General features: G+C 43.6%; 1 protein-coding gene across 1 annotated transcript in view; it reads left to right on the forward strand.

Moving 5' to 3' along the window:
• Positions 1-21,290, forward strand: part of LGI2 (leucine rich repeat LGI family member 2) — an 828,935-nt gene that overhangs the window by 699,995 nt on the left and 107,650 nt on the right. Inside the window, exon 7 of the mRNA XM_069631870.1 lies at positions 16,262-16,426. Within this exon, the coding sequence (XP_069487971.1) occupies positions 16,262-16,426 (165 nt within the window). The remainder of the gene's footprint in view (positions 1-16,261; positions 16,427-21,290) is intronic.

The following is a 21,290-nucleotide window of genomic DNA, read 5'->3' on the forward strand; positions in this document are numbered from 1 at the left end:
CTTAACCTCATACATACCCACAATTTCGTTAGGCATATGAGGTCTCTTAGGACTGGAAGACCTAGAAGACTCTGGGAGAGAAGCATTTTCAAGAGATACCCTTTTTCATTTCTAGTTCATGATTCAACTCCCTTTCTTTGAGCTTAAGTTCTTTATGTTTTTGTTCAGTTTGAGCATTTAAACGTTTGAATTCCAGTTCAAGCCTCATCTTTTCTAGAATTCAGGACTGAGTGTAGGACCTGGCGGGGTCCCAGTGGACAAAGGTTGAGGTTGCTGAGCAGACAAGGGAGCAGTGAGGAGTACATTAGGATACACATCTTCTTCCTCCAACTCATCAATAATAGACACATTATCATCCTCATTATTTTCCACATTTGCTGAGGGGTCAGGTATATCAGACCCACCCTCCAGACATTTGTTTCTCTAACAATCTTTCAATCAATTCAGACTGTTTGCCTTTAACAGAGAGATTCCTTTCTCTACACAGATTTTTTAAATAATCCACAGTAGGGTCTCCTGACTGTAGCTTTCCATATCAGACATGATTAATATTGCTTTTTAGTGATGTTAGCCTTGTGGGTAGTTGATCCAAGGTAATAGCCGCACTATAAGTGTAATTACTATACTTGATCCTCACCGCTGTACACCAGTGTTAGGCAGAATTATATGCAGTACCCTCTGGGAACACCACACACAATTAACACTACAAGTGACAGTACAAGTTCACCTTTGGTACAAGCCTGTACTACACAGTTAAAGTGGTAGCGATGGCTGAGCAGCCAGACTTATCTGAAGAGTAAGTGAGCAGTTTCAAATAGTTACACAAAGGACAGCAATTACTATGATTCAGACAAACACTGACTCAAGGTTTTCAAGTAAAATTATATACATTTATTTCACTCTTCAGTTGTATAACATTACACTATTATAAACCGTTTAAAAATCACACTCTTAATACACCACACCTCCCAATAAGTTCCAGAGAAGTTAAGCTCACAAAATGAAGTGTGAGCAAAATGGCACTCCAGCAATTTAAAAGGGAGGGAAAAACAAAGTTAGGCTAAAATTGAGCTGCATCAACAGGTAAGTAAGCAGGGCAATCTGCAAAGAGGAACTACAGTGATGGAATCAAATCAAATAGGCTTAGGGCCAAAGTCAATAGGACAAAAGTATTTTGCTCAAGATCACACAGTTCAGGGTAGTTCGCGGTTAAGTCTTTGCCAAGAGTTCCGGACGAAGTTGGTCGGCAGAAAAGTTAGTTTAAAGAGAGGAGAAGGACAAGCCCTCAAATTGGCGAAAGGTTTCGCACACCTTCACCGCGGCTGAACGAAACACACAACCGGATTTGCACAGTACCTTTAAATGGAGAAGAAGCTGTAGCTGAGGCAGACGTTCCTGGTAGTTCCTGCAGGCTCACGGTTCCTGAAGCGACTATCGGACCGACACAAAGTAGGAAGACTGGAGCGTCCTGCACTACCCAGGGAAGAAACCAGCGCAGAGCAAAACAACAATTAAAAGGTGCGCTCCTTAAAACCCAAGCAGGGTCCGACCTTCCTGGCTGTCCGGCCCACTGTAGCTCTGTACAGCGAATTTGACCAGAGGAGGGAGTCCTGGCTTGCAGGTTGGGTGAACTGGTTGGTCCCACCAGCTCAGGTGAATAAGATTCCTGGAGGATCTTCTCTGTCGTTGGAGTTCGAGGATTGCGACCTGCAGCAGGGCTTCACCGAGCGGTTCAGTCGTGGTAGGGGTCCTCTTCCGTCAGCTCCTCGTGGGTTCTTTCGTTCCAGTGGTGACTCTGCCTTTCTAGACCCAGAGACCTGCTTTTTATGCAGTTTTTCCCCATTCATAGAGCTTGGCTTTCAATCACACAGCAGGGTGGCTGTCCCACCGGGACAGTCACCACAGCCAATCATTTCAGAGTGCGACATGGGTCTCCACGGAGACCCTGTGCAAGGAGTCCTAAACCCCTCCCTCACATCCTGTCCCCCCCCCAGAGATACAGGTGCCTAAGGAGGGCTTCTGCGTAGAAGCCAGTGAAAAGACGGTGAACAAAGGAATCAAACCTGGTTTGGCGCGCAGAGTAAAACACAAGAAAGACTTTTACAAAAAGAAATTGCAAATAAACCCAGCCAGAACCGTAATAAAACTTATATGGTCTAGCAGGTTTAAGTTCGAAGCTACCAAGATAGCCTAAAACAATACCATGGTTATTTAAGATAACCGCGGTAGGAAAAATAGGGTAGTTACCACTGCCACCAGCCAAGTCTTGATGAAAAGGGAGCAAAACAGTGCTCCAAGAGAAACAGACAAAAAGGGATAAGTATTAACCCTTTCCAGTACTCCATGTAAGATGTTTTTTACTGGGTCTGTGATTTTACAGAGGCTAATAAAGTTAATAGCAACTTTATGTGTTCTGGAAGACAGTAGTCAGTCCCAGAAAATGGAGTCTGAGTTGGGAAGTCTAAAAGACAACCCTGTGTCACTGCACTGAAGGTGCTGTGTAACACACAGTAAAAAGATGATGCCTGTGGAGTAGGTGAGGCTCCACAGTTTATGAACACAAAAATGTTAAACACACAGCAAAACACATGTAAGAGTGGGAAAAAAGGGCTCACACTCTTACCAGGTGAAAGAAATAAAGCCTAAAAATCCAGCAAAGCTGCTGAGGGACTCAGTAGGTAAGGGAAATTAGCCCTTCTTGAGAATTGTCCTTAACACTCTCCTCTGCATCCTCACGCCTGTTCCCCTCTGCAGGCCCTTGGGAAGGTGATGGTGGTGGTGGGGTTGGGGGTGGTGCTGAGGCAAAAGTTGCACCAGCAGGAGCAGCAGCAGCCATGGTTGCCATCTTCAATGGTGTCAGGAACCACCAGAATGTGAGCAGTCTGCACACAGGAAAGAGGAAGAGCAATCCAATGCAACAATACAACAAGGAGCAGTCTCTGTTCTGGAAGCCCTGGGGTGCTGGGGTACATTTCTCAGACACCCGCACCGTCCGCGAACACTTCGGACACCAAGAAAGGGCTCAAAAAGTTCCAAAAAGTATGTAGATCGCCAGGGACATTGTCTGGGACATTTGCAAGGGTAAAATTCACTGGAAAATGCCTTGGATGGTTCAAAAATCACTTTTTAGGTGTCCGGGGGCCCAGACAGTGTTCGCTAACAAGGACCCACGCTTAGCGTGAGTGCGGTCACATGACGACATCACGGACACGTTCGCAAATGGGACGGCTGTCCGTAGGACACCAAATGCACGGGGTCGGGTGTGCGCATGCGTGCGGGTGTTCTACGGACAGCGTTCCTGGCCCCGAACTAATTGAAAATGCGACAAACGTGCGGCAGACAGTTGCGGACAGGCGCGATGTTCGTAGGAGCCAAGGGTGTGATACGCATGCGCGCGGGTGTTCTACGGACAATGTTCAGGTCCCTGAACAAAATAAATGTGCATCACAACTTTGTGAACAGGCGGACCGGATTTGTGTTCTACGGACATATTCATTCTGGTTGCAGACAATGCGAACAGGGGGAATGTTCTTAGGACACCTTAATTTGAATAGTTACAGACATGCAGATGGATTTAGTGTCCTGCGGACACCTCCATTTTGACTACAGACAGTGTGAACAGGTATAGTGTCCTTAGGACACCCCCTTTTCAGTTAATTGCGGACAGGTGGACATCTTGTGTGTCCTAAGGACACCTCCATTTTGATTGCGAACAGTGCAAACAGGTACAGTCTCCTTAGGACACCCCCATTTTGGTTAATTGTGAACATCTCGGACACCCGCGCTGTCCTCGGACACCCTAACTGCCTTTTTATTTTTTTAAAAAGACACAGAGGAATATACTAACATCACACATAATATTTTATTATTGTATAAAAATATAAAAATTATGAAAGAGAGGGGGAAGCAGAAACTGATACAAATACAGGGAATTAGGGATTTGTACATGTTGGATAGTAGGGGAGGAAGGGATTGAAGTCTCATCATAACGTTTTTCTTGCTGGGGAGTTTTTGGGGATGTTTGGCTCGGACATGGAGAAGGGGTACAGGTACATGTGGGACAGTGATATTTAATTTTTTCCTTTATATGCTCCTCCACAACGTTTTTTAAAAGAATGAAATTTCTCATTAATAGAACCATTTTTTGCTCCACACGCTGCAGATGAGTTTCCAAGGTGTCTGTTTCTGTAATATGTTTAATGTTTGTATGGTCTGTTAAACTGTTAAAAAAGAAATATGTTAAGTACACATAAAGTAATGGTTATTAATTGGTTTATTTACAGAAGTGTAGTGTCTCCATTAGTATCACTGTTTTCACTCATTTCGTCCCGAGGAAAATGTCTTCTAGCCATTCCAAAGTACTAGACATTTCTGTGTAATTAGTGTACCTAATGCAGAAAGTTTATAAATATATAAAATTAATGTAGTGTACTTACTAGTTTCTTTTTAAGTTTTGCTATTACTGCTGCGTAGGTGTGCTGTTGATTTTTCCTGTGCAGTTTCTGTGAGGTAATTCTGCTGTAGGCATATTTATTTTCTTTTGGTATGTTCCATTGTGTTGCATATGCTATGTAATTGGACTGTTGGTGTCTTACATATACAGTTTCACTTCTCATTTATTATTGAATGTAATTTATTTATGTGCTGCTTTTTGAACATGTTTAGTGATTTTTTTGCATGATATAACAATGTAAGATACCCCCTGAGTTTTTGGATAGTGTTGATGTTGTCCGAGTCTGTCTGCGGACATGCGCACGGTCCGCGAACATCAGAACCCCTAGCGTAGGACAGGGGGTTCAGTATGTTATATGTTACATTTATTTAAACTAAGGGTATCCTACTGTACACCTATCAAATTTATGCTATCTATATCTATATATATTCAGTGAAAAAACTTTGTTAAAGGGGCGTTATGATTAAGTTGAGCTACTAAAAACCTATGAAATTCAGTAAAAAAACTTTGTTAAAGGGGCGTTATGATTAAGTTGAGCTACTAAAAACCTTTGAAATTCAGTAAAAAAAACTTTGTTAAAGGGACGTTATGGTTAAATTGCACTACTAAAAACCCATGTAATTCAGTGAAAAAACTTTGTTAAAGGGACGTTACGTTTACACGTAAAACCGGAAAACCCCATAAATTCGACAGTTATGGTAGCTAAGCCACCACCGTGCACTGCTAAAACTAACACACAGGACATCAAAGATGACATCACAAATGTCATTGATTACATCCCTGATAACATCACATGTGCATTTACTTTTCATGAAAAGTCTGTACAAGTGATTCTTATTATAATGGTGACAAAAAAGTGTCAAGGATCATTGGAATACATATCATGAGGTACGTAGTGCATTAAGCAATGCATTGATATAAATAGCATTCTATTATCAAGTTCTTTCCAGTATCCTAAGCTACTCAGATTGAAACATAGGCATTATCTGCAGCATGCATGATGGAGGTGCAATATTCATAATCTTGCCATGTTGAATAGTGAAATGATAAATGCTTTCTTATTAGAGTTTTGCATACTGTGAAACATGTAATAAGTAGCTAATAAAACCCACTTACTACATAATTGCATTATTACAGATAAAACACAAAGAGACAACAACACATACAAATATGAGCATATACAGGGAAAGTGAAGTAAGCAAAAAAGCAGCAGTACTACCAAACAATGTTCGTAACCTAACTGATTATCCTCATGCACAGAAATTATTGCTCTGCTTCAAAGCTGCTACTTCCCCTATTTATATGTATCACATGATGTGACTGGACCATAAGGAAAGTAGTGTGAGTACAATGTATACAAATATGAGCATATCCAGGGAAAGTACAGTAATAAAAAAACAGCAGTACTATAACAAAGTGTTGATAACCTTACTGATTATCTTCATGCATAGAAAGCATTGCTGTCTTTCAAGCCTGTGCCTTTCCCTATGTATATGTTTCATATGCTGTGAGTGGACCCTAATGGAATTACTGTAAACACATATTTGAAGGATAAATCTACAAATATAGTACCTTTTGAATTTTTAGTTCCTTACTGTTACTGAAGAAAACCATATGGCCTACATATGGCAGTAAAGGAAAAAAGAGGGAGCCAGACATGTGATGTCATCAGTGATGTCATCAATGACATTTGTAATGTCATCTTTGATGTCCTTGGTGTTAGTGCACGGTGGTGGCGCGAGTTATGGTTGCTTAGCTTACCATAACTGTCGAATTTCAGGGGGTTTTCAGTTTGACGTGTAACTATAACGTCCCTTTAACAAAGTTTTTTCACTGAATATGTTTATATTTACACACATATATGAACGTAGTATACATAAACAGACATACACTTAGATATATAAAAAGATAGGTAAAAAGGGCATCACCGTTAGAAAGGCAGCAGAAGACACCTTCATCTTGGCCACTACAACACTGCTTAGGCCCTCAGCAGGTAGGCGAAGAGATCACTCGTGCTAACGGGGTCTGAGGTGGAGCGTCTGCCCTCTCAGCGAGACTTCATCACACAGGGGTCCAAATTCTAACTAACTCTGCCACGCAATGCCCTCTCCTTTATGGGGGCATATCCCCGTCCTTCTCAGTTGTGTCTGCCCTTGGCCGAAGAGCAGATCACAAGTCGAAGGGACAGAGGGTGGAAAAAACCAGTCAGGAGTGGAAAAACCCAGCGTCTCTCGCCTCGCATTCATTCCTAGAACCCCTTATCATGCACCTGCAGGATGCTCCGACTCCCTCTGTGTATTCGTCCTTCAGTGGAAAATACAATACCTATTCTCCACAGTGAGCCCACTCGGCAATAATATTTATGTGGGTATGCAACCTTGCTTTGCTTTCACGACTGAAATGCTTGTTTATTATCTGAGGCCCACAAAGGCGCAGACTTTTATTACGGTAATGGGAGATGAGTGTCCAAAATGGCTGCGCACCGACGCCATGTTATTTTAGCTCGCATTTCGCACAAGCATTACAGTTCCACTTGTCTAACTTCCAAAGATTTAATTTCGACTTCAAGATTCCCCAGGCTTGTCCTTAACGCTTTCAGTACCCCGCCCTCCCTGGAAATACAGCTACATCTAATAGAGGCCTTGAATGCCTACCAAACCAAGTCAGTGTCCGGAATCAAACCAGTGTTATGAGTTTTAAATCCCCACCTAGGGGACCTAGGTCTAAGCTTAGTCCTACTGAATGAGATTAGGACCGAGGAGTGGTCGGACAGAGTACTGGGAAGGATTTTGCAGTCCACTAAACATCTCACCTTATCCGGTGTGACCATGATGTAATCTATCCTAGAAGCAGAGTCATACACGCCTGAATAATAAATGTATTCTTTCTCTGAGGGGTTCATGTACCTCCATGCGTCAACCAGCCCATGATAGTTTGCTATTTCTCTCCTGGACTCTGCCGCCTACGGGAGTTGTATCTGAGTAGAGTAAGCGCAAAGTTAGTCTCACGCCCATATTGTTTCATAACCTTCATATTTGTGCATGTGACTAGCACTTTTCAGGAAATAATCGAGTGTATCTACATTTAGGGCATATACATATATCAGTACCACTCTGAGTCCTAGCATTTTCTACACCAGGATAATATAGCGACATTCTCTGGCATTTATTTGGAGTTGGTGGAGTATAAAGCACTATATCTATATATTCCCCAACCCTATGTTGTTTGTTTGTTTGTTTTATTATTTGTAATGCGCAGCATACCATAGGGTAACAGGGCGCAACAGTTACAAGTATATGCAAAGCTTAGTTACACAAAGAAATATACAGTTTACATACAGGTAATAATTAATTACATGAAGAAGTATTCGGTTTACAAGCAGGTGATAATTACAATAAAATATGTATGGAATATATACATGGGGTACTTAATTACAAGAATAGTATGCAATAGGAGAGTGTGCAGGCAGTCAACCTATGATCCAGTCAACCTCGCATTTTCCGCAAATGAGTTTCCTGTAGCATCAGGATTCTCACTTGGTGTCTCCTCGCATATCTCATTGTCAGCCTATACTTGTTATCATTAGTGAGTCCCCTGATGTTCCGGGACATTTTATGTTATTATGCTACTACCTTCTCACATATATCAATTGACCAAGTGTTTCCCACCTTCCCCATATATCCCCAAAGTCTAGTCGACCTGTTCTGAGCTGTGAAATCATCAAACTTTACGCATGTCACCACATACTCTATCAATAACAATGTACACTGTGCATAAACAAGTAAAAATCCATTAACCAAGCCCCACTCCCATGCCAGAAACCTCAACTTACCGTCTTTGGTTGCCTCCAACCCTTTAAACCCCATAACACTTCTACACTGGAGTTACTGCTCTGGATGGATGCGTTCACACTGCCTCTCCTCCTCGTGTCGGCCGGCTCAGTTTGTAGAGGTTTCTTTTACCATATTTACCCCCGACTGGGTCTCCTCCAGTCAGCACTGTGTGTGGGTGCAGTCTTCCCAGATATATCAATTCTATATACCACTGACAGAACCTTTGCTTCCTCAGCGGGGTGAAGATTGTTGTGATCCAGAGTTCCCAGCCAGTTCCTCTGCAAATTGTTCCGCTGCTCTCGGGTCTGTGAAATATATTACTTTATCCTCATGTATAACCCTCAGTTTGCATGGTACAGCATTGCATAGAGCACTCTGCTCCTACAGAATACGTTCTTGGCCCTTTGGAATATATTGTGCTGTTCCCGTACCTGGGGACTGAAGTCTAGAAGTTCCTGATAGTCACTGATCCATACTTCAGTTTGCCCTTCACCCTAACCGCTTTAAGCAGTATATCCCTGTCCTGGTAGCTAAATATGCAGGCAATGACTGATCGTTCTGGGGCTACCGGTGGTGACATTGGGGCCAGTGAGTGGGGGAGACCACAGGGATGCCTAGCAACTCCATAAATGTCTCAGTGTGATCAATAGCAGTCAATTCCGGAAACCCAACAATGCGTACGGCATTCCGTCGGGACCTCCCTTCCAGGTCTTCATTTTTCGCTGCCAAGCTTTTCACGATCTGCTGTAACTGCACAAGCTTGCTCTGCAATTATGTGAGTGTTTTACCCTTTGCCAATCATCTGCTCCACTTCCGACATTCGCCCACAGAGCTTCCCTATCTCTACCGCTGATATGTCCACTTTACAAGTTAGACTATCGATCTTCTTGCCCTGCGTGTCTATACTGTCCATCAATTATATAAGAGTATGTAAATTCCACACTCATCGTTCTCGCAGGCTGGTCGGGGGCTGGTGGAAGGGATGGTCCTGCTTTTGTGAAGTGATACATTTTAGCTTGTTTTTGGGATTAACCGTAATTTCTGCTGTATAGGCCGTATCCCCCTCCTCCTCTGCACCACTCCCCAAAGGGCCTTGTTGGATTCACCCAGAGGGTGCTGCACAACCTCCAGCAATATCCTATTTGGTTGATGGCAGATGACTCTAGTATAGGCCTCCTTACCCGTGCTTCTATAATCTCACTCCAATGTGGCTAGATTTTCAATGGGAGAGCTATGATTTTTTTTTAAAGAAGAAACGCATAGCTGGGAGACCTTCATGGACTGACCTTCACACCACTGGCCAGCCAGGGCAAGACCGCCCTGTACTTCCAAAAGGCCTCCCAACTGCTTGTCAGTGTCACCAGCTCACCAGCCAGGAGGAGGCTCCAGAAGTATAGGATGTTAGCCTCAGTGGTGCCCTCTTATAACAGCCACATGCTCGATGCCTTGTTACAGGCCCAGTACGGTTTATAGTCATCATTTCGAAACCAATAATGTCGAAAGTCATTTTTTCGAAAAGAAAATGTCGAAAAAAAAAATGTCGAATTTTTTTTTTAATGCATTTTTTTTCGAAATGGGGGGGTTCCCCCCCAACCCCCCCTTTTTTATTTTTTTTTGTTTTACCCATTTTTTTTTATCCCGAACCCAAAATAAATATATAATTTTAAAAAACGGAATTCGACATTTTTTTTCGACATTTTTTTTTTGAAAAAACTGTCATTCGACATTTTTTTTTCAAAAAAATGACCGACCACCGCCCAGTACCTGCACAGGGATCTCCGCTCTCTGCTCCTTACCGTTAGCGGGCATGGAGCACCCCGGCCTTCTACCCCACAGAAGAGCGGGCCAAGAGCCCAGGTTTGTCGGCGCCACTGAGCGCACACACTCCGGTCTCGTTGGAGTTTGTGAATATCCCTGATAGGAATATACACGATGGACGTGGGACCCCGAGTATGGCATCCCCGTCTCCTCTGGAGCTCGACATAGGGAAGGCTCCTCATGCTCAGGCTGTCCTCTGCACTTTCCTCCCTCCTCCGACTGCAACCACGGCCTCAGGATGGCCCCGGCTTCGACTAGCCGCCTCTCTTCCCTCAGAATACCCAAACAATGGAAATGTAGCACTCACATATAATGTGAAAGTCCTTTTAGTAGCGTGAGAAGCTAACATTGCTTAAACCCATTGTTCAATCTATAAAAGACTGTTACTGCTTGAAGAGTGGTCACGTGTCACTAATTAAGGAGAGTGAATGCTGTGAAGACCATTACCGAATACCTAAAATTTACAATAAAATTTTTTAAACTTTTCATTTGTGAAAACTACATCAATGAGTGGCCGCGTGTACCTAATTATGATTCCCAAAGGAGGACCGAACTCTATCCTTCGCTTTCACACGAGAATACAATTCAGTACAAGTATTTAACTTATGAAAACTACATCAAGGAGTGGTCGCGTGTGCCTAATTGTAATTCCTAAAGAAAGACTGAATCCTGATCTTTACTTTAAAGTGGCATACCTTTCACTTAAAAGAAGTTCATGTGTAAATATTATTGAAGAGAACAAGCATTGCACAAACCAAGAGTCTCCCCATATTAACAGTGAAACCATCCTTTTCACAGTGAATAAGCAATGTAACTGTACTGTGAAGTTAACAACAGTTAATAGGCCCAAGATACATGTGTGCAAGCATTACCTGAAGCTGAGAGAGTGGCACTAAGGCTTCTGGGTAATTACTTGGGCTGATAACTGGCAGAAAGGTGCGGGTAAAATTGGGGAAAGGAAACTGGCTGCTTGTAAAGACTGTTTTTGAAGTTGATACAACCTGTAGTGCCAGAGACTGTTGAAGATAGAGAGAAGTGAGTCTTAAAGGCAAACCCAGGATGTCAATGTGGCAGACAGACATGAGAGGCAAAGAGGCTGCCCCTTTTGAACATAGTTATTCTGTAGAAGAGTGCCTTGCCTACCTGAAGGTGTTCAAGTACTTTTAAGTATATCTTGTCGAAGCCTGTCTAGAAGTACGAATCATTGAAGCTGTGGTAGTAGTCCAAAGCACTGAAACTGTGGTGGTAGATCTGGTTGTCAGTAGATGCAACATTGTAGAAATAGATACAAAGTGTAGTACTCTGAGACGAAGGTGACTGTTCTCACAGTGAATCAAATAGAAGTGAGGTTGTTGAAGCTGAAGCAGCAGCACTAAGACGTCATCCTTACAAATATACCATTGTGAATTCTAAAACTGTACTTAAGAAAATACTAACTGTTAACCAAGAATTGTGTATTGTAAGGAACGAATGGTGGCAAAAGTAAGACAGACACAAGTGACCACAGTTAAAGGGTGTTTATTGAAGCTTTGCAAGGGTATGATGGATGCCTATCTTAATCTAAATATACAGATGGGAGCAAGTTACGACCATCAAATAATAATAACGCAGTGCTAGTGGAGACCTGTCAAATAAAAAGGGCCTATACTATAAAGCCTATTGCCAATCCTTACCACTAATTTACAAATAATGTGGGGGTAATGTTCATGAAAAAGAAAGAAGTGCTCACAAAATGATAGGTCATGATACTTGGGCCGTTGGCCTCCCTTCCTCACGTTTTCAGCACGGGGCAAGGTGGATCACTCGAGCAAAGCACGCACTCTGGCTTCTGTGGCACAAAGATAGAGTTCAATTTCCACAGTTCAGGACCTTCTGTGTACAAGTGTCTTTACTTCTCGCAAGTCTCTTGACTCAGAGGGTCTGCTATACAAAAACAATAAGTAAACATTCTTTTCCTTTCACCTGTGTTGAAGTAGGGGGTTCACCCTGGATCCCCCTCAGCTGGGCTCAGACCCCTTTTAACTCAAAGGGTCCAGGTTGGATTCCTCTCTTCCGGGCTCATATCCCTTTCACACCAATGTCAGAGAATTCCTTCTCGGTTGACTCAGGGTTCACTCCAGATCCTCCTCACCCAGGCTCAGATCCCTCTCAATTAGTCTCCCTCTGCCGAGCTCAGACCAATTGCGATGTACATTAAACTATCAAAGACTTTCAAATGTGCATAGGGTTTAGCTTGACCTGTTGCATGACCACTTTGATTTCAATATTCCTTTTTCTCGCACTCAGCATCAGTTGGATACCTGACAGAGACTTTCGAATAAGCACCCACGCGGCGCGGGACCACTCTGTGTATGGTATGATATGATGTGGCATTTATAACGTGCCTGTACACAAGTGTTTAGGTATCTTTTGTTGGCCTCCTCAAAGTTCAAATGTGAAGTTCAATTACTCCTTTGGTTTCAATTATATTTGAGTTGCTTATCTCCAACGCCTCACACACTGTTCTCTTTATACAAAGTGGATGCGTGTAACCTTGGTTCAAAGCACAGGCTGGTTTGGTATCTGTCTCTCCGACTCACTGGCTGTGCTGTCTTTTCTGACTCCGCTTTGTTGTAGGAGCCAAGGACAGTACCACAGCGGCAAACGCTCCTCCCCACCTGGGTTATCGACACTGGAGAGTCCTGTGTACTCCTGACACACTGCACAGGTTTGATCAGCCTTCATTCCTGGTCTTCCGTTTCTGACTTTCCAAGGCACATGAAAGTAACAGTCTTTAGAGGTCAATGGTATTTCCGTCCTTGCGACCCTCTCTGGTCTTGCGGTCTTTCTCCTTGTATTAAACTGACATCTTGGAACTGCTGTCTCCTCGTGTGTTTTGCCTCGCTCAGAGTGTGCTTTCGTGCTCCGCCTTTTATCCGTGTGGGGGAAGTGTGATGGAAGTCAGGTGTGTGTAATAATCTGTAATTGCCTGACCTTGCCTGACCATGGTGTTGGAACATGTCAGGTATATGGCTCTGATGTTAGTCCGTTGTCGCTCACGATGGGCTGTCCATGAGAAAGTGTTTGTGTTGGGAATGGGGGGGGTTGAGTTCCTAGGTATCCTACCTGGTAGGATGGGGAAAAGATGTTATGGGGAAAGGGATACCATGTCTCACCTTCCGGTGTCCCACTTCCACTCCCCGACAACCCCCCATTCAGGAGATCCTCCCACACTGGTCCACCCCCAGGAACTGGATCCAAAAACGATGGCCGTGTCCTAGCCACCTGGATGACATATCCCCGGGGACTAGCGGGTGCGACACCTTCAGGTTTCTCACAGTATCACTGACAGTTGTGGATATTGCACTTCTTTTTAACTGTGGCAAGTCTTCTTGAAGAGGTGACAAAGCATTGTTGGTTGAGATTACCATTGGCTCTATTTGGTGGAAGTGGAAAGTGGATATTTCCCCAAGGAGAAGGGATTTGCTATCATTGGAACTTTGGTTAATAAACCTTACGTTGACTTTGGAACCTCAAGAACTGTTTTGAGACATTTCTTTCTTTGGTGGAACATTAACAGATTTGGCCTTGAATCCTGGGGAAGGGAGATCCCCCAGGACATTAGAAGGTTGTTCAGAGACGGTGAATGTTGCTCATGTTATATTGTTTTGCCATATATTTTCTTTGTGTATTTGTTGCTTAGTGTGTAGGCCAATTAGCCTTTGTTACAGTGTTTTCCCCTTAGCTTTGGTTATGCAGGTAAATACTCAGCAGAGTTGGGATAGTGAAGCATTTTTGATCATATTTCTTTTAAGAATAAAATGGCATATGTTGATAAATCATCAAACAGTTGTTTGCCTCGTATTACTGACCCCTCACATCCCTCTCCACACTCTTACTACTCTACCCTCCGCACACTCCTATTAATCCACCCATTTTTAATCTTAATCACTTTCATTTTACTCTCTCATATACTTTCCACTCATCCTCTACACAGCCTCTAACACTCTCACTCACCCACCTTGCACACACACTCACCACACAGTACCACTTGCTCTCACCAACTAATACCTTGCCTTTTCTTCAAAACGCCTTCACACTCAAGTCCATGGTTCTTTCTCCTTCTGGTCTCTTGGTCTGCTGCCGCCTCCTCCTCTGACCTCACACGAAATAGCATACCTTCCTGTTTCCTGTCCCTCTTCTTATCCTCCCCCTCGTTTACCCATTGCACTTCTGTCCCTAACCAATCTTGTTCTGCCTTCCCCATTTGGGATTTATTAAGAGGGTTAGGGCTTAAAAATATGGGACTAAGCGCCACTTTCTAACTAAGCCCTTGTTCCACACGGGGCGGCCCTGCTGCAAAAATGGCGGCCCACATTAGCCAGTGTCCCAGTTCATGTTTGGGTGCTGCGTTGCAGTGAATTCCCAAATAGGTTTGGGGGAATAAGTATGGCTGTAGCAAGCCGCTCCGTTGTAAAGTGTTACCATTCATATACAAGCAGAAACTTGTGGAGGGGCAGCAATCTGGACCTTACAAACTGCCACTGTCCACTTCTGGGAAAGGACTGCCACTACTCTGGTAGGCCTCCCACCTCAGGCTGAGAGAAATTCCCATCCGATCGTGACAAGGGCCCTCATTAGGACCCTGGCGGTAAGGGGTTTGCGCCAGCGTTAGCTGCGCCGACCCCTTACCGCCAACTACGAGTTCCCATAGCGCCATGGTCATTTTTCCGCCCGCTTTTTGCGGGCGTAAAAATCCATGGCGCTATGGGACCTCGGTGTTAATTACGCCACCGTAGTGTACGGTGGCGTAATTAACACCTTCCCCACTCCCATTGAGCCCTATGGGGCCGAAATGGGAATGGGGAAGGGTAAATGGGTCAATGGGGACTTACCGCCCCGCCGACCTCGGAATGGGGCGGTAAGTCCGCCATCCGCCATGGCGTAAAGGGACTTTGCGCCATGGCGGAAAAGTCCGCCGATGGCGGAAAAAATCCGCCAGGGTCGTAATGAGGGCCAAGGTCAGATTGTAACACCTATCTGTGATAAAGTTGAGCCAACGATGAACATTCTTTCCCTGGCTCACCTGCGGTCGATAAGAATATAACCTGGTCTATTGATGAGCTGAGTTAAAAATTAAGCAGACCCTTCACGTTACTGCATATGATAGTGGGGAATGGGTTTGGCTGTATTACCTGAGGGTATTCGAGTCAGTGGTGGAGAACTCCTCAGCATCCAGAGAGTCAGCACCACAGATTCAAGTTAAGGTTAATCTGTCTTTGTGTAGGTGTCATTGCAGATCCCCTCTGTTACTAAGCTGTGATAAAAATATTGTCTGAAATGTATATAACTTTCAACCCTGTATTGTCTATCTTTTTATTTTTTACTGTTTATGGATGGGAAAACAAGAGCAACAAAATACAAAAAAAGGTGCTGAAGGGGTCTAGATTTTAAATGAATTCTCCTGGGTGCTACATTTTCGGAGGCAAGCAGTCAATGCACTTTACCAATGATGTTTCTATGAAACCCATAGAAGAGTACATAATGCACGGGATCCAATCGTCGGCAGGCACTCCTCTTCTAAAACTATGCCTATGGGCCTTGGATCCAGCACCACACCATAGTTAAGAGTGGGGAGGTATGCCTTTTGGCAATGGGGAAAAGAGAAATAAGTTTGCCAGAGTCCGCTTGCTGAGACAAAGGATATCATATTGCAGCGAACAGTGCATCATGTTTTGGGTGATATTGCAATTGTCTAGGAAACTGTTTTGTCCTTATTAGAAATCAATACGAGGTATACACAGAGCCTCATTATGAGTTTGGCGGTGTGGTCAAAAACAGTAGTAATACAGTGGTAACTTAGTTACCACTGTATTAAAGCGCATTACTGCATCGCTGGACTATGGGCTTGGAGGTAAGGTGGAGGAAAAACCTCAAGCAAAATGCAGGACTCAATTCCCCCATCTTACTGCCAAAAAAAGACCTTTCGGCCAGAATCACTGCCATGCTGCCACTTGTAATCCAGCGGTAATTCCACTGGACTAAGTGCAGTAACAGTAAATCCATTTGGTGGTATCTTAGTGGATTTGCCGCTGAGATACCCCTAAACGTGTAATGAGGCCCATAATCTTGATTTCCTGTATTAGCATACTATACTTATAATTGTTTCTTTTTTTAGATTTTGTTATCCATCAGATTTTGCCATATCAGTCAGTATCTGTGGATACATTTACGTATAAGAACGACGTCTACGTGACAATTGCTCAGCCTAGCATGGAGAACTGTATGGTATTGGAGTGGGATCACATTGAAATGAACTTCAGGAGTTATGATAACATCACAGGTATGTACATGAATACTGTCATGCAGATTTGATTACGCTGGGTTAATTTATTATCTAATATACTTGTATATAAAAATATTCTCTGAGATCAAAAAAGCTCTATGTCATTATAATGTTTATCTGCTATGCACTAAATTTTAAACAAGAGATAGAAAGCTTGTATCAACAGTTACAAACATTAAACTACAACTGTTAATATTGACATATAAAAATATTACTTTATTCAAACATAAAAAACACTGTATATAAAATTACCAATCAAAAAAACTGTGACAAGCAGTGCCTACTAAGATAGGCTAGGATCTAAATCTACCTTTATGATTTTGTCTATAGAGAAACTAAACTATCTCTCTAAGTTGAAAATGTCATTATCTAAATCACTCTGGAATTTCAATGGATCAGACATATACCATTGTTATACACTTGACATGTTTCAGTTCTCTTAACTTGATCTAGGAACTTTCTTCAGGAGTAATTGTCACATGCTATTCATAAAAACATAAAACTTCTGCTCTTATTGCCCCGTGCTGGAGTTTTTTCTCTCCCGCGTCTTGTAAACAGTGTGAACGATGTTTCCTTTTTATTATGAAATGTGTTGCAACTGGTCTGATGTGTGGAGTTCGTCGAGAAGACAAACTTGAGTCACTGACCGGCCCACATCACACCTGTTCGTGTTATTTAGGTGTTAACCAGGATATTGCTGACTACAGGTTGTGGCACTCCCTGTACCCAAAAGGTCTTAAAGAGAGATTATCTAAATTGGCTTTTGGGCATTCGGCTTCAAAATCCTTGAGACGTATGCTCCAAATTTTGAGTAGGAGATGAGGCCACCAAGAGAGAAAAATCCCCAAAACGCCAAATAAAAGGAGCAAAAACACATAAAATGCTCCCACTTCAGAGACGAGTTCCGTCATTCATATTTGTCTTTTCCCAAGAAGAAAAGACTCCACAGAGACACTTCCTCTGACTCTTCTCCGGACAGTGAAAGGCAAGCAAAATGTCCATATAGAGATTCCCCAGCGGAATAATCAGAGCAATGTAGGCTCCAAACGATGGGTATATTTGCAAAGGCAATGCCAACTGCTGCAGCATCAGTTCCAAAAATGCAAACCGTACCCACTGCACCTTTCAAGGCAGGCAGGGACTCCTGCATCCTTAGGGATGCTGCCATGCACAAAAACTGCTTGAGTTGTATTGATGCTTCTCATCAGGCATTGTCCATTCTTCGGTGCTTGCCCTCTCGAAGAGATCATTGACGCAAAGGTTGTTTCAGAGTCGATTTTGAGGTACGCCCCAGAATCTTGAGTTGTTTTTTTCAGGGAGATGCAAACAATATTTGATCAAGAATTTAACCCCATTTCATTTGGGTTTGAGCCATCCTATGGGACACAGAAAGATTTCACTGAGGGATTTCTCTCAGAGGAAGCTATGATCCCCCATTTGGCTTGTATTTTACAAGATACGAGCGGGCAGGATACTTCATCCAAGCTTGATTTAATGCATGAAAACCCTTATGCCCAACAAAACGCTGCCTATCAGTGTACAATGGCAAAGGTCCCTATGTTGGGGCTCCCCTTCGAGACCATCATGAGAGCAACACTCCCCTTCGAGACCAGTCATTCAATATGACCTAACTGACAACCTTAATAAAAGTCCACTGAAGGATCTGTTGCTACAATTTAATGCTGCCTCAAAGGATCCCAAAATGGAACTTTGATAGAAGCCGTTCACGTTAGCACCTGTGGATAATATAGACCAACTCCCTCAGACCCAGATCTATCTAATTGCCCGGCACCCGAAAGACTTGTAACCCAGGCAGCCCGAGCAATTGTGACTTCAGCAGTGTTTTCTAGCCACCCTCCCAGATAGAGATGGAAAACATATGGATGCTACAGTCAGAAAATGTGTTAATCTTGGGGAGTGTTGCTCTCAAAGCCATTCTTGCATCCTACGACCTACAGAAATATTTTCATATTTTAGCGGATGTGACATGTGAGATAGCATCTAATCTACCAAAGGGGGGATAAGAGATGTATTAAATGACCTGGTCGAGGGTAGGAAGGCAGCAGCATGCCAGACCCTCCAAGCAGTCTGAATGCAACAGATTGTGTGGATCAATCAATGGGCACCAGTTCAGTGTGCAGATGATTTTCCAGGCTGGGGACATTGGGGTTCCGCCTAGATGTCCAGGCAAAATTGTTATTTATGCCTTTTGATGGAGTGCATCTACTCAGCTCTAAAGTGGGTGACACCTTAAAAAATGTTCCAGACCTCAAAAGCAGCAGCAAAATCTGTAGGAGTGGCATTAAAGCAACCATTCACGGAAGGATCATCCTTTCGTTAATTCTCATCATTCAACATAAGAGGAAGGGGTGTGATGAATCCTACGTAATCTTCACAGAGCCCGTGACTAAAGTCTCCTCCCAGGTGGCCAGGGAAGGGCAGACGCTTTCTGATCCTGACCTTTTGGGTGGTATTCTGCGGTAGGATCACCTGAGGGGGAAAGGGCCGAGGGGAATAAGAGGACTCCGTGGGGGTGAGACAAGGTATTTGTTTTGCTCTAGGGAGGACATCTCATCAATACCAAAGTATGTAATGGCTTGTTGTCATAACAATATTTCTGTTCCCTAAGTTTAACATCTTAATATGGGTAAAAACAATCATAAATCCTTATACATTGAAAGCAATGAAACCCCTTCTAAAGCCCTAGTGACTTAAAGAGATAGATACCCCCCTAACTCCCAAAGGTACAGTGAAAAGAAGTCTGCGAATAAGAACAATTCAAACCCTAAATAACTTTATTCCTCTTCACAAGCCAGTCTTGTAATTGATCCTTATGATATTTCTTTAAAGAATATTATGAGGAACTGAAATAAGTATGGGACTGAAAATCAAGTTAGAAAAACAATGTTTTTTTATTAGGGACTTCAAGTCCCATAATTCCTGAAGTACTGGGATGAAGAAGAGGGTTAAATAGGAACAAGGCTGCAGAGTGCAGCTTGTTAATGGGAGGGATCCACTCCTGAGGGAGTCGGGTAGGCTTAAAAAGCCCCCTGAGGTACTGGCCATTAGAGAGCAGGGAGAGCAGTGTGAGCAGTGTAAGCAGCAGAAGCAGACACTAGAGGAGGGAGATGATATTGGGACCACTGTTGAGCAGAGAGCAGTAGCCGGTCCTGAGGAGTTATTTGCCTCCAGAAGCCTTAATTGCAGAGGTCGCGCAACGGGAAGAGTGAGAGAGGGAAGCTTGCCCTCTGAAGACATGTTTTGCAGAGGCCGCGCAGCGGGAAGCAAAAGTGTGGCAAGCTTTCTTCCCCACTAGGCTGTCTCCAGTGGCTGGTGTGAGAAACCTGAAGGTGTCACACCCGCTAGTCCCCGGAGATCTGTCATCCAGGTGGACAGGACATGGCCACCGCTTTTGGATCCGGTTCCTGGGGGTGAACCAGTGTGGGAGGATCACCTGGATGGGCGGTCTTTGGGGAGTGGGATGCCGGATGGTAAGACGTGGTATCCCCTTCCCTGTAACACCTTTTCCCCATCCTACCTAGGAACTCACTCCCCCCTTTCCTGACACAAACACTTTCTCACAGACTGCTCACTGTGAGAGAGTAACAGACTAACACCCAAGCCATATACCTGACATGTCCCAACACAATGGTCAGGCAGAGTCAGGCAATTACTGATCATTACACACACCTGACTTCCATCACACTTCCCCACACAGATAAATGGCGAAGCACAAAAGCAAGGCAAAGCACCCGAAGCAGCAGTTCCAAGATGGCAGTTTAATACAAGGCGGAAGATGGCAAGAACGAAGAGGATTGCAAGGAGGGAAATGCCCTTGACCTTTTCACCGGCAAATCGTATCTTTCATGAGTCTTCAAAAGTAGGAAACGTAACACCTGGAATGAAAGCTACAGAATCCTGCTTTGTGTGTCGGAGGTGCCCGGGGCTCTCCCGTGTCGATAGTCAAAGTGAGGAGAATCATTTGCCTCTGTGGTACTCTCCTTGGCTCATACAACAAAACAGCACCAGTGAAATCAGCACAGCCGGTGAGTTGGGGAGACTTATACCAGACCAGTCTGTGTGGAAAGAAAAGTTACAATTGGCAACATTGTATGAATATTATTAAGACAGCAGATGAGTGAATGAACTTTAAAACTAAAATACAATACCGTAGACAGAGTGGTCCGGCATCATGTGGGTGCTCATTTGAAAGTCTCTGTTAGGTATCCAACCGAAAGGGTGTGAACGTTAAAAGAAAGAGAATTGTGAAATCGAAGTGGTCCTACAATCGGTCAAGCCAAACCCTCTGCACATTCGAAAGTCTTTGCTACGTGATGTAAAACTGACATTGGTCCGAGCCCGGCTGAGGGAGACTAATTGTGTAGAAGGGATTTGAGCCCGGCAGAGGGGGTTCCAGGATGAACCGTGAGTCACCGGAAAAGGAAGAACCTACGAACATTGTGCGATAAAGTGAACGATGAAAGACAGGCTCGAGCCCTGCAAAGGGAAGCCTGTGTGGAACTTTATGCTGAAAGAATCTGAGCCTGGTTGAGGGGGATCGAGGTGGATTTATTTCGACAAGACACCACTAGGACTGAGTTATTATTATTTTATGGTCGTAGCTTGCTCCCATCTGTAGATTTAGGTTTAGATAGATGTTTATAATACTGTTTTTGAAGTTCAATAAACACCCTTGAACTGCAGTTACTTGTGCCTGTCTTACTGTTGATGCCATGCCTTCCTTACATTTGTGTCAGGAGTGTGATGTGATTCAATGATAAAAATGGAGTATCCATGCTGATATTTGTCGTACTACCATAAGGGGAAAATAGAATTGTTGAACTCCTTGACTCTGATCGTG

The sequence above is a fragment of the Ambystoma mexicanum genome, chromosome 6q (assembly GCF_040938575.1).
Source record: "Ambystoma mexicanum isolate Mex_15411 chromosome 6q, UKY_AmexF1_1, whole genome shotgun sequence".
Classification (NCBI taxonomy): Eukaryota; Metazoa; Chordata; class Amphibia; order Caudata; family Ambystomatidae; genus Ambystoma; species Ambystoma mexicanum.